Source organism: Platichthys flesus, chromosome 19 (assembly GCF_949316205.1).
Source record: "Platichthys flesus chromosome 19, fPlaFle2.1, whole genome shotgun sequence".
NCBI lineage: Eukaryota > Metazoa > Chordata > Actinopteri > Pleuronectiformes > Pleuronectidae > Platichthys > Platichthys flesus.
In genome coordinates this window covers 16,929,828-16,941,342 of record NC_084963.1, presented here as the reverse complement: position 1 = coordinate 16,941,342, position 11,515 = coordinate 16,929,828, and the positions used below count along the sequence as shown (strand labels likewise).

At 41.3% G+C, this 11,515-nt stretch overlaps 1 protein-coding gene across 1 annotated transcript; it reads left to right on the top strand.

The window, feature by feature from the left end:
- Positions 1 to 3,451: 3,451 nt before the first annotated feature.
- On the top strand, positions 3,452 to 8,258 carry LOC133974844 (uncharacterized). Its single transcript, XM_062412625.1, has 6 exons — positions 3,452 to 3,838; positions 4,237 to 4,447; positions 4,528 to 4,794; positions 6,872 to 6,983; positions 7,816 to 7,963; positions 8,190 to 8,258. Exons 1-6 carry the CDS (start codon positions 3,632 to 3,634, stop codon positions 8,256 to 8,258), a joined length of 1,014 nt encoding a protein of 337 aa, XP_062268609.1. The 5' UTR covers positions 3,452 to 3,631.
- Positions 8,259 to 11,515: the final 3,257 nt, after the last annotated feature.

Genomic DNA, 11,515 nt, shown 5'->3' with positions numbered 1-11,515 from the left:
AACGAGTCGAGAAGGAGAGAGTCAGAATAGTGCTGAGTAAGGAAGATCATGGCTCCATCTTTGGACTTACAAATACTGAAACCACATTTTCAGAAGCATCACTCATCTCAGACCAATCAATTGCAATCTCGACAAGCTCTAGTAAACGACAAGACGCAGAGGCAGAACTCGCAGCTAAGCAAGAAGAGGTAAAGGAGACAAAAGACATTCTAACTCAGCAGTCCAAGCTCAGAACATTAGAAAGCGAATGGAAACTCGAAGAGGCGGCCATGTTGACTGAAGTGGAACGTACAAGGACAGAGACACAATCCAACCTAGAAGAGGAAAGGACGAACCTGCAGCAGCTGAAGGCAGAGAAGGAAGTCCAGGTAGCAGCTGCTAGAGTAAGAGTCTATAATAGTTTTGAGGATGACTGCCAAAAAGGGATGAACCATGAATCGGACGCTGCTCACCAGGAGACCGAATACAAAACTCAGCTGAATCCAAATGCAGTATCATTTCAACCTCAATGAGCACCTCTGAGAGCAACTACATCTGAAGATACCGTCTCACTGGCCCAAGCAATAGCAAGCGCAATCAGCTTAAACCGCTTGCCTGTACCTGAGCCAGAAACGTTTAATGGCGATCCTATGAAGTTCACTGATTGGAAGATGACTTTTGCAACGCTTATCGATCAGAAACCTCTCACCAAGCGAGAAGATGTACATATACAGGCGCCTGGAAAGTCCTACATGAGAGATACGGAAACCCATTCCTCGTTCAGATGGCCTTCAGAGACAAGCTCGCCAGATGGCCCAAAATCAGCGCAAATGATCCTTTAGCACTGAGAGATTTTACAGACTTTCTCCAAGGCTGCGCAGAGGCAATCCCACACGTTAAAGGTTTGACCATCCTGAACGATTGCGAAGAAAACCACAAGCTACTTCAAAAACTACCTGAATGGATTGTACGAAAGTGGGGCCGAATCGTATAAATCTGGGGATTACCCCAATTTCCAAAGTTTCACAGCATTCCTGAACAAAGAGGCCCGGATATCTTGCAACCCTATCACCTAATGAACTTTAAACCCACAGTCGAGAAGGGAGCCAGATCCCTCGATACAACTGCCCAATTAAAGGAGGCCACCCGAGATGCACCTGAAACGGTCAATTATAGGGGAAGACCCCCATGTGTGGTCTGCAAGGATGAAAGGCATGGCATTGTCAGGTGCCCTTCTTTTGCCGCAAAACCCATGGAAGACAAAAAAGGCATTCATCCACGAAAACCGCCTCTGTTTTGGTTGCTTAAGTAAGGGACATATCACAAAAGACTGAAAAGGGCGACTTGCATGTAATATCTGTGGTCGTAGGCATCCCACTTGCCTGCATGAGGAGTGGATGAAAGGACCAGGGGATGCGACAAAAAACGGCTCTGCCCTAACAGCAATGGAACGAGTGATGAGGCTCTCAAAGTCATGTGCTACGCATCAACTCAACGTGCCCTTGCTACCTCTAGCATAGTCCCAGTCCTGGTGTTGTCAGTAAAAGAGCCACAAAGAGAAGTTCTAACCTATGCATTACTCGATACACAGAGTGATTCAACATTCATTCTAGAAGACTTGCTTCAAGACCTGGATGTTGACTCTCAACCAGTGAAGCTGAAACTTAGCACAATGACAGCTGTCGATACCATTCTTGGCAAGTACGAGTAGCCGCGGTCTACGAGTTCAAGGTCTTAATTCTGATAAACATATCAATGTAAAGCAAGCCCCATTAGTCAGTGATGTTCGACTTCAATGAAAGGGTCTATGAGGACAAGTATGTATCTCAGGAGGATGTTCAGTTCATACAGTTTCTCATAAAGGACTTAATGGACGGCTCCAAGACGCACTCAGCTCTTGACCACAAGCAACATCAAAAGTCGACTAGAATATGCCAGGAGGAATTTGGATAAGCCTACAGAGTTTTGGGTGACAGTTCTATGGACTGATGAAACCAAACTGGAAACGTTTGGACGTATGGACCAGCGGTATGTCTGGCGTGTGAAAAGACAGGCTTATGACCAGAAGAATACCATCCCCATAGTCCAGCATGGAGATTGGTCAAAGATCATGTTGGGCGTTTTTTCTGCGGCAGGAACTAGCAATCTTTATTGTGTACATGGCATCATGGATTCACAGAAATACCAGGCCATTTTAAAGAGGAATGTGATTCCTTCTGTTGACAAATTGAACCTTGGTGATCGATGGACTTTCCAGCAAGACAATGATCCAAAGCAAAATCTCCAAGTCCACTAAAGCTTGGTTGAGAAAAAGATCCAGGAACGTCCTGGAGTTGCATTCACAGTCACCAGATTCAAATTTGATTGAAAATCTTTGGTGGGATTTAAAGAAGGCAGTTGCAGCATGGAAGCCATCAAACATCACTGATCTAGAGGCTTTTGCACTTGAAAAATGGGCAAAGATTCCAATCGAGAGGTGTAAGAAGCTTGTCCGCACTTACCGAAAACATTTTTTAGAAGTTATAAAAGCTAGAGGATGCGCCACAAAGTACTGAAGCTGGGGGGTTGAATAATACTGCACATGCACATGTGTTGAAAGAGATACATTTTTCATTTGAACTTCAAGGTTAAGTCAACTTCTGTTGTCAAAATAACTAAAATATGCATCAATAAATATCTTTTGTTGTTTGATGAGATTTTTTGTCATTTATTGTCATTATCTGTCATCCACATCACTATAATGTCTATTGAGGTGAGGGGGTTGAATATTTCTGATTGCAACTGTATGTGTATATCTTGGATGAGTTTAAGGCAAGAGCAACCGATCTGAGTGACTTTGAAAAGGGTTCACTGTTGGGGTGTGAATGGCAGGAGCTGCAGTCGCTCAATTGTTTATGATGCATGGATGGATGGAGATGGATGGATGATGATTGGATGGAAAAACAAGACCTAACCAATCATATTGTGAATAGGTAAAAGTATGTTTATATGGAGGCAGTGCAGGTTTAAATGCATTGTCCGTTGTTCTATCAAAATGTACTAAACTCAAGTGAATAGAAAACCAAACCTATCATCTCTGGTCGTGTGCCCCTAGTCCACCTCGGCCAGACTATTTCCCTCAGTCAGCTGAACATCACCACCTGCCATGAAGTCCAGACTGTGACCAAGATAATTTGGTCCAACACGTTCTACTTCATCGTCCTGTGCTGAACCTTATTCGTCATGCCTCTGCTCATAACAGTGGTGTACTACAAAATTCTTTTAAATAACCACTAAATAACCGTTTAGTGCTTAACGAGCTTTAAGCACTAAACTTACACCACTGGATTCAAGGCTAAAAAAATAATGTCCTGTGATAACTGACACTTAAATGAGATATGGGGCCGGTTTCGGAGACAGGGCTTAAATCAAGACTGGAGTAGGCCTAAGTCAGACTAGTTAATCCTGGCTATTTAAGTGGCTTGCTTGAACATGGCATAAATTTGGCTTAGTTAGTCTGAGACTATGGAGTCCTGGAGTAAGCTTAATGAGAACACCTGGTTCAAGCCTCATTAGACTAAGTGGAAGCACAGGCTGTTGGTCCAATTGTGCTCATGAAAACCTGAAATGGAGTATGAAACACCATTGTTGCAGTGAATTTTGAGACAACACAATGGCAGAGGCAAAGAGAATTCGCTCCAAAAATTATAGTGAGCATGAAAAAACACTACTAAAACTAATTGTATCGAACCATCCAGTCATTGAAAGCAAACTCCATACTGCTGCTATTGAACAGAAGAAAAGAAGTGCTTGGACTGCAATTGGCAATGAATTCAATGCAAATGAAGATGTCACCACAAGAACAGTACAACAACTGCAGGTGAGTTAATCTTCATTATTAGGCACAAAAATATGTGTTTGTTTCCTGTTGCCTATACCCTGCTTTATTTATGGCCTACCCAAATACAATACTCCTGCTGCTTGTAGCATTCACATTGAATGAATATCCTGTTTTAAAAGGATAGTAACCTATTTTAAAGGGGCATATGCATGTTAAACATGGTGGTAGAGTAAGATATGTTGCACAAAGGAAAATCCATACCTATATGTGAGGGGGAAAGAAATATAAAATAAAATCATTTCTCCACCATGACCTAAATTATCAGGAGACAAACTTATTTTTATTATGCCTTATCAGTACCAGTATTTCAGATTTCCCATATTACTATTTTTGTGACATCAAAAAAGAAAACTAATGAATGATATCTGCCTTCATAGGTTCTATGGAAGAACATTAAACTGGGATTAAAAAAAGAGAATGCAGCAAGCAGAAGAGAGCGATTTATTACAGGTGGTGGACCACCAATAAAGGACACATGTGATGAATTGGGTGACTTGCTGTCTGGTATAATAGAGCACCAGCAACCTCTGGGTGGTATACCAGACAATGACCATTTGGACAGTGAACATGGAGAACTGAGCACAAATGGTAACTATACCTTAGGAAGTAAATTGGTTACAGGACCATATTAGTTGATTTGAGTTTGGAACAGTGGTCTTTTTTTCCAGAGGAAACCAATCAAGAACCAGTTCACAACGAGCCTGAACCCTCCACATCTGCTATGGCATCCCTGGGAGATGAAGCTGCTACCATCCAACAGAGACCAAAAAAGATAACTATGCATGAAAAGTTAGCCAGAGAATTTCATGAGCGTAAAATTGAATATTTAAAAGAAGAACATGAAATGAAAATGAGAATTCTAGAGGTTGAACTGGATATGAAATTGGGAGAGAGGGTCATGCTCCAAAAAAGAATTCTGCATACCAGTAGCCATGGTGAATATGAGGAATTGTGAAAAATAAAAATAAATGTATTGTCATTTGGCATGTGAGTGTGAGTGAGTATTAATCATCACAAACTACATTTTAACCAGCCTTGGTTCACTCGTTTAATTTAGCTACATTATTGTAATTTTGTACAGAAATAGTATGCAAGCAAAACTATACCATAATGAATACATTCCATATTTAAATGCTGAAGTGCTGCACTGTGAAAGCAGCTCTGTGTGCAAGTCCTCGCTGGTCATTGGCTGCCTCTGCCACCATGGGCACATCTGCATCATCCTGATCTTCCATTGGCAGATCAGGACAGCCATGTTGCTTCAGGTAGTTGTGCAGCACAGCTGTAGCAATGATCACTTTGCAGCATCTTCTTGGCTTTAAACGAAGCGTATTTCGTAAGCACTGGAATCGAGTTTTCCATACTCCAAACATACGCTCGATCATCCCTCTAGTACGGATATGAGCTCTGTTGTACCTTTGCTGCTCAGCTGTTGTGGGATTTAGATGTGGTGTGAATAAATAGTTACTCTGACCATATCCACTATCACCAAGTAGTAGTCCACTATGTTGTCCTCTCTCAAATTGTGCACACAATGAAGAGTTGAGAAAAATCCTTGACACCCTGAACATTGATTGAAAAACAGTTCTTACGATTCCTGTATTCCTCTGCATCAGGAGTTGATGGACACTTGATGGGAACATGACATCCGTCTATACAGCCAATCACTCCTGGGAAGTGCCCATATTCATAGAATTGCACTTTATAGTTGGCTTGCCCAGCAGCATCAGGGAACTTGATGTAAAGACTCCTCAGTTCACAAATGGCACTGCAGACTTTGTGAACTATTCTGCATACAGTTGGTTCACTGACACCACACAAATCACCAGTTTCACGATGAAAGATTCCACATGCCAAGAACCTCAAAGTGATCAGAACTTGCAGTTGATTGGACACAGGCCTTCCTGAGACAGAGAGGAAAGTCTAGGCTCAAGCAAAGTAATTATCTCCAATGCATTTTCCTTGTGCATACGAAAGCGGTCTCGAAAAGTTATTTCATCAAACTGATTCAATGGATCACTCCTATCCAGCAGTATTCGTCTGGCTGGCCTTTGTCGTGCATGTTGGTCCTCATTTAGATATTCCAAATAGTCCATGCTCCCAAACAATCCAAGCTCAGCTTCTCAAACAGTAGCCTAGCCTACTAAACGGGAGTTAAACCTGCCTCCTCGGCAGATTAGTTTAAGCTTCAATTCAGTCCAATTTAGTCCTGGAGTAGCTCTAATTCTCAATTTTGCAATTGGCTTTGTTTAATCCAGAACAGGCTTAATCCACGACTATTTTAAGCTACGTCTGTGCAAGGGAATTTCAGTTAAGCCAGCTCAAACAGCATTTAAGTCTGGGACTAGGCTTAAGACTTGTCTCCGAAACCGGCCCATGATCAATTATTACCTGATACATAATCAAGATTTAGAGCTTCGTCTTCGTCCATCATCAAGTCCAGATAACTGTGGCGGATGATAAATAGACTATGAACTGATTGTTTTCCTAATCGGTTGGTTTACAGATTTCATTTTCATTTTTTTATTGTATTAATTAAATATAAACAAGTTGCAATATCTTTCCAGATATCACAACATTTCCCAAACCTAGACATCGGAGTCTGCAAACAAAAACCGGGAAAGCTGTAAATCCATCTTTGATATGCTGAAAATGTAAAAAACTAACAATAGATTATAATCTTGAATGACAGCTTGAACTATCACTTGTTATCAAATGTTTAAAAAAAATGCACATCAAAAATTTAAATTTCCCAAATTGACATGCAGTTTGTTTGATATTCAGGGTTAGGGTTAGGGTTACAGTAAATTATTGGCATTAAAAAATACATAATCAATTAATTCATTCTAAATCAAAAGTAACCGATAATCAATTGACGAAGTAAATAACTAATCGTTTCAGTTCTAGAATAATTATCATAGGAATTAAAAAGATCTGTCAACACCATGATTAAACAATCTTTGTCTATATCTTGGATCCTCTGACTCTTTTTCTCTCTTTCTCGCTCTCCAGCTACACAGGAAATGACTGAAGATTATGACTATAATGGTTATGAAGAGCCCCCTGATGATTTACTCGCACTGACTGTTAGGCCTGTTATGGAGACCTTTGATATGGAGGACAGGCATTTTATATTCCAGGCAGTTGAAACTACACACCGTTATGTAAGTGAAGTGTAAAATATAGCTATTAACAACCCCTGCATGAAAAGAAGAATTTGTATCAGTTAGTGTCGCTGCAAATTTTGGTGGAATTTCAGGTTAACGGCTGTTCACAGGAATTTGCAGGCAGCACAGAAAACTGCCAGGAACTGCCGGGAATTGACGCAGGCTTCCAGTTTCTGGCAGTTTTACAAGCCTGAGAATGTTGGCAGGTGACCCCCCTGCTCCTAGGCCCAGGGGAGGCTTTCACATCTAACACCTTTTTCTAAAATAATTTTTTTCTAAGGAGTCTTTCTGCTGACAACAAAACACTGTGCCTCACATAAAGCATATCAGTTATGTCATCGTGAGTCAAAGTCCCAAATATTTGTCCTCCCAAAATACTAGCAAACTCAGCACAATATTCACATGTCCATAGCAAACTAAGCTGTTGACTCTCAAACTCACAGTATTCCATTAAAACACTCAACACCTTTATCCAAAGGGATTTACAATAAGTGCAATCAACTATGAGGGTACAAACACAGAAGAGCAAGAATCATGTAAGTAAATTAACTTAACACCAGAAAGAATAAACTGGTCCTCAGTCACACTCATCCCATATAAATGTTAAGTACAATTTAAAAATTGTAAAAACTTCAGACGTGAAAAGGTAATTTGTCAAGTTTTACTCTGAAAACGTCACGTCAGTCATTAACGTCGAAAAGTTGGGGCTCGTCCAATCACAGCCTTGTGAATGAAGCGTCTGTCTCCCGCAGACATAAAACTACCGGCTCATGTCTGCGTGGTCCGCAGAGTGACTGTTTTTGGGGGGGAAAAACTTGCTGAAGTCGACGCGACACTGTTTTCTGGTGGAGAGGATGAGTGCCTTGGAAAGCAATACCGGGGGCCCAGTGTGGACAAGTCGAAGCTGAGAAGACTGGCGCACAGTCCCAAAATTCTGGTAAGCTACAGATAGATGCCATTGCTAACTGCTAAGCTAACTCTCAGATCTGAAAAGCGTGTTAACAACTGTGGGATTAGCGAGAAAGTTGCTAAAAGACGAATAGACCATCGAGTGCTTGAGCAGAACTAGTTTATGTCTAAATATGTATGAACTGCTTAGACTTAAGAGTTTGTTCTCATTAAGTTTTCATAAACGTGACTTTTTGTCCGGATGTACTCTGTAGGAAACTTCCTTTCCCTTCACATCTCTGAGGCAAATGGCCGGCGCCACGAAGCGGAGCGGGGAAGATTAAAGAAGAGACGCGCTATGCTGTATAAAATACATTCTCCAGGTTTACTTTATCTGATCCCAATCATCATTGTGTTTTCACAGCCCTACACACACACAACGAGGCAGTTACTGCACATAAGGTCAAGAGACTAGCTGCCAGTCCGGATTTGCAGTGTGGAAAATGACGCCATTGTACGTAAGCAACTGTTTAGTAATTGTGTTTTTTTTTCTGTGGATCTTCCAACGATGATGTAGCCAGGTTATTTCTGTTTATTGATAATAGACTCATGTTACTCATGTTGTTTTCCAGATGCCTGTACTATGACGTACTAAGACACACTATGAGCCAGTATGAAGGAACTTCCTGTACATCCAACCGGACCTTGCAGCTCTTGCAGCAGCATTGAGAAGTTCAGGAGTCGAAAGAGAAGAAAGACGCAGGTTGGACGTAGTAAGACAGTCATTTTGCATTTCTTAAAAGATCCTCAGGGTTATGGAACAAAAAAATCATTACATTACATTTAGCTGACGCTTTTATCCAAAGCGATTTACATTTTTAGAACACTCAGCATTTATGAGGGGCCATTTAGGGGTTCCGTATCTTGCCAAGGACACTTAGGCATGCAACATTTGGGGACGGATGGCAAGGGAAGTTTACAAAAATGGATTTCAGTTCCAGAAATTGGATGCCCTTCGTGAAGCCATCTTCACCACTTGGCGCAACATTCGCACATTTTAGCTGTGGTCTTAAACTTTTGATCAGCTGATGAACAGCCTACTTCAGTTAAATTGTTGTTTTCAATAAATTGCCTGCTCACAACTTTTGGGCTCTTGTTCCCATTTCTTCTTTTTGCATTTTGAAACTCTACTTAGAACCTTCCTAAGATTCAACAGTGCAAAATGCAAATTCATGCAATTTTTTAACTGGTCTTAAGATTTTGATCAGGAGTGTATATCTCTAAATGCGTTGATGTCGTCATCCCTACAGTCAGTGTTAGGACTTTCCCAAACCAAAAGCGCTGAGTTAATGGTAATGTCCTTGCTAAGCTCAGTACACGGTCCTCTGCCTATAACTCTGGTGACCTGGAGGCTTTGAGGAAGTCAAGATGTGACCTACGGAGGGCCATCAGAGATGGAAAAAGAGACTTCAGGGACAAGCTGATTTGCATACCACCCAAACATGATATGGTCATGATCCCATACACATCGGTGGAACTGTAGTGGAGAGAGTCTCCAACTTCAAATTCCTCAGTGTGTTCATCACGGATGACCTTACCTGGTCCAAACAAGCGGACTCAGCGGTCAAAACTGCCTAAACTTCCTGAGGAGACTCAAGAAGTTTGACATGGCTGCAAAAACTTTAACAAACTTTTACAGGTGCACCATTACAGGTGCATCCTCTCAGGCTGCACTACTGCCTGGTATGGTAGCTGCTCCGCTGCTGATCGCAAGGCCCTGAAGAGGGTGGTGAAGACAGCGGAGCGTATCATCGGCTGCCATCTTCCTTCCGTGCAAGGCATCTACAACACAAGATGCCTGAGAAAAGCACGAAGATCATAAAGGACTGGAATTCTCCGAGCACAGACATCCAGACTCAAAAAAATGTTGTATCTTGTAATGCCTGTCAACTTCTTTATAAACAAATTTTTCGCCCCTTTTTTTGTTTGTACTAACTTCCATCCAGCTAAAGTCCCCATGACTTCAGCTGATAGATTTATCTGTTTTAATAAAAAGAAAATAAACATAATCTGATTTCCTGGAAAGAGACGCCATGAGAGCCATTCGATTTACCTTAAATAAAGAGACTAACTTTTACGAAGATAGGTTATTCATCCCATCTCATGGTGTTATTTGGCTTTTACAAACAGAGGAAACAAATAGGCATCTCTAGGGATATTTGTTCAAATAAAAAAGTAATTGGATGTTTTTATAAAACATGCTGTTCTCTATGTCCCTTAAATCATGTGTTCCCAAAGATTAAAAAATTCCACTTCAATCTTCTCCGATCCAGAACAAGTTACACTATAAATATCCTACTGTGGCTCTCTTGGTTGCATTCCATCATATGACCAAGTGCAGGAGATGTCAGGCCTGGACTAGAAGGAGGACTCAGATGCAGAGGATTCACGTGCCAGCACACTTTATTGAGATCGGTTCCTCTATGCAGAGTGACAACAGATCAGGCCAAGAAAAAACTTGCTTAATCTATTCAAAAACACTCACTAGAAAAAGGAGTTCGTAAAACATAAATCGCTCACAACGGAGGTCAAACAAAAGGCTAGGGCAGGAAATCAAAAGCGCTCCCGAAGGAGGAAAACCAAACTATGAAAACGGGACAAAAAAAAAGGCTCACCTAAAAAGAAGGCTACTAAATCTCTCTAAACAGAAATCACTCCAAAAGGGAGGAAGAAAAACAGATTACCAAAACAACACAAAAAGAAGCTAAACTAGAAAACATTAACAAACCAAAAATCACTCTCATGGAGGAAACAGAAAACAACTTACGCGGCGTAGCAAAGATCACGGAAAATCCGACTATGACTGTGGAAGTGCTTGGGTGAACGAACAAGAACGAAACACTTCAGCACAGGACAAAGGGGAGACGCAGACTATAAGCACATGAGGGTGAAAGGAACAGGTGGAAACAATCCGGAATCAGTGACACATGAGGAAGGGCAAGTGACCTGAAACGAGAGGAGAGTTAGGATTTCAAAATAAAACAGGAAGTTACAAGACAGAAACCCCCAGACAAGACAACCCTCACCGCGGTGTGACAGGAGACATAAATAAAAGACACATTACTGCGCCTTTAAACATATATGGTCATCTGTGTGGTGGCTGTCAATGCAGAAAGGCCAAAATATCACAAGCAGGTACTTTATTTAGAGGCTGCTTGGGTCTGAAAACTTTGAAGTGGTGAGCTGTTCAGATTTGGAGCCCCAAATAAATTTCAAGTGTGGAGCTCATTGAAGTAGAAATGAATAGCTTACATTCGCTTTCAATCGTTTACTACTTGCTCTTTGAGGAATTTGTATTTTATCATCTTCAGCCAAATAGCACATAGCACAGAAAAAATACTTTTTCATGAAGATGTCCCTTATGGACCATAAACTTTTAAACTGGAACTGGCAGCTATTTATGTGATGGGATATCAGTGGACAGGAATGTTTCTGTGCGTGCAGATGACGCTTGTTGACTGTGCGGTTTGGGTTTTGGAGCCAGCGGACTTTGGGCAGAAAGAATCTTTACCGGTCAGGATACGCTGTAAGAAGAGCCTGC

Coding starts and splice junctions, on each gene's coding strand:
- LOC133974844 (XM_062412625.1), top strand. CDS start 3,632: ATGGCAGAGGCAAAGAGAATTCGCTCCAAAAATTATAGTGAGCATGAA. Junction 4,448..4,527: donor TGGAGAACTGAGCACAAATG/GTAACTATACCT, acceptor CTTTTTTTCCAG/AGGAAACCAATCAAGAACCA. Junction 4,795..6,871: donor TCTGCATACCAGTAGCCATG/GTGAATATGAGG, acceptor CTCGCTCTCCAG/CTACACAGGAAATGACTGAA.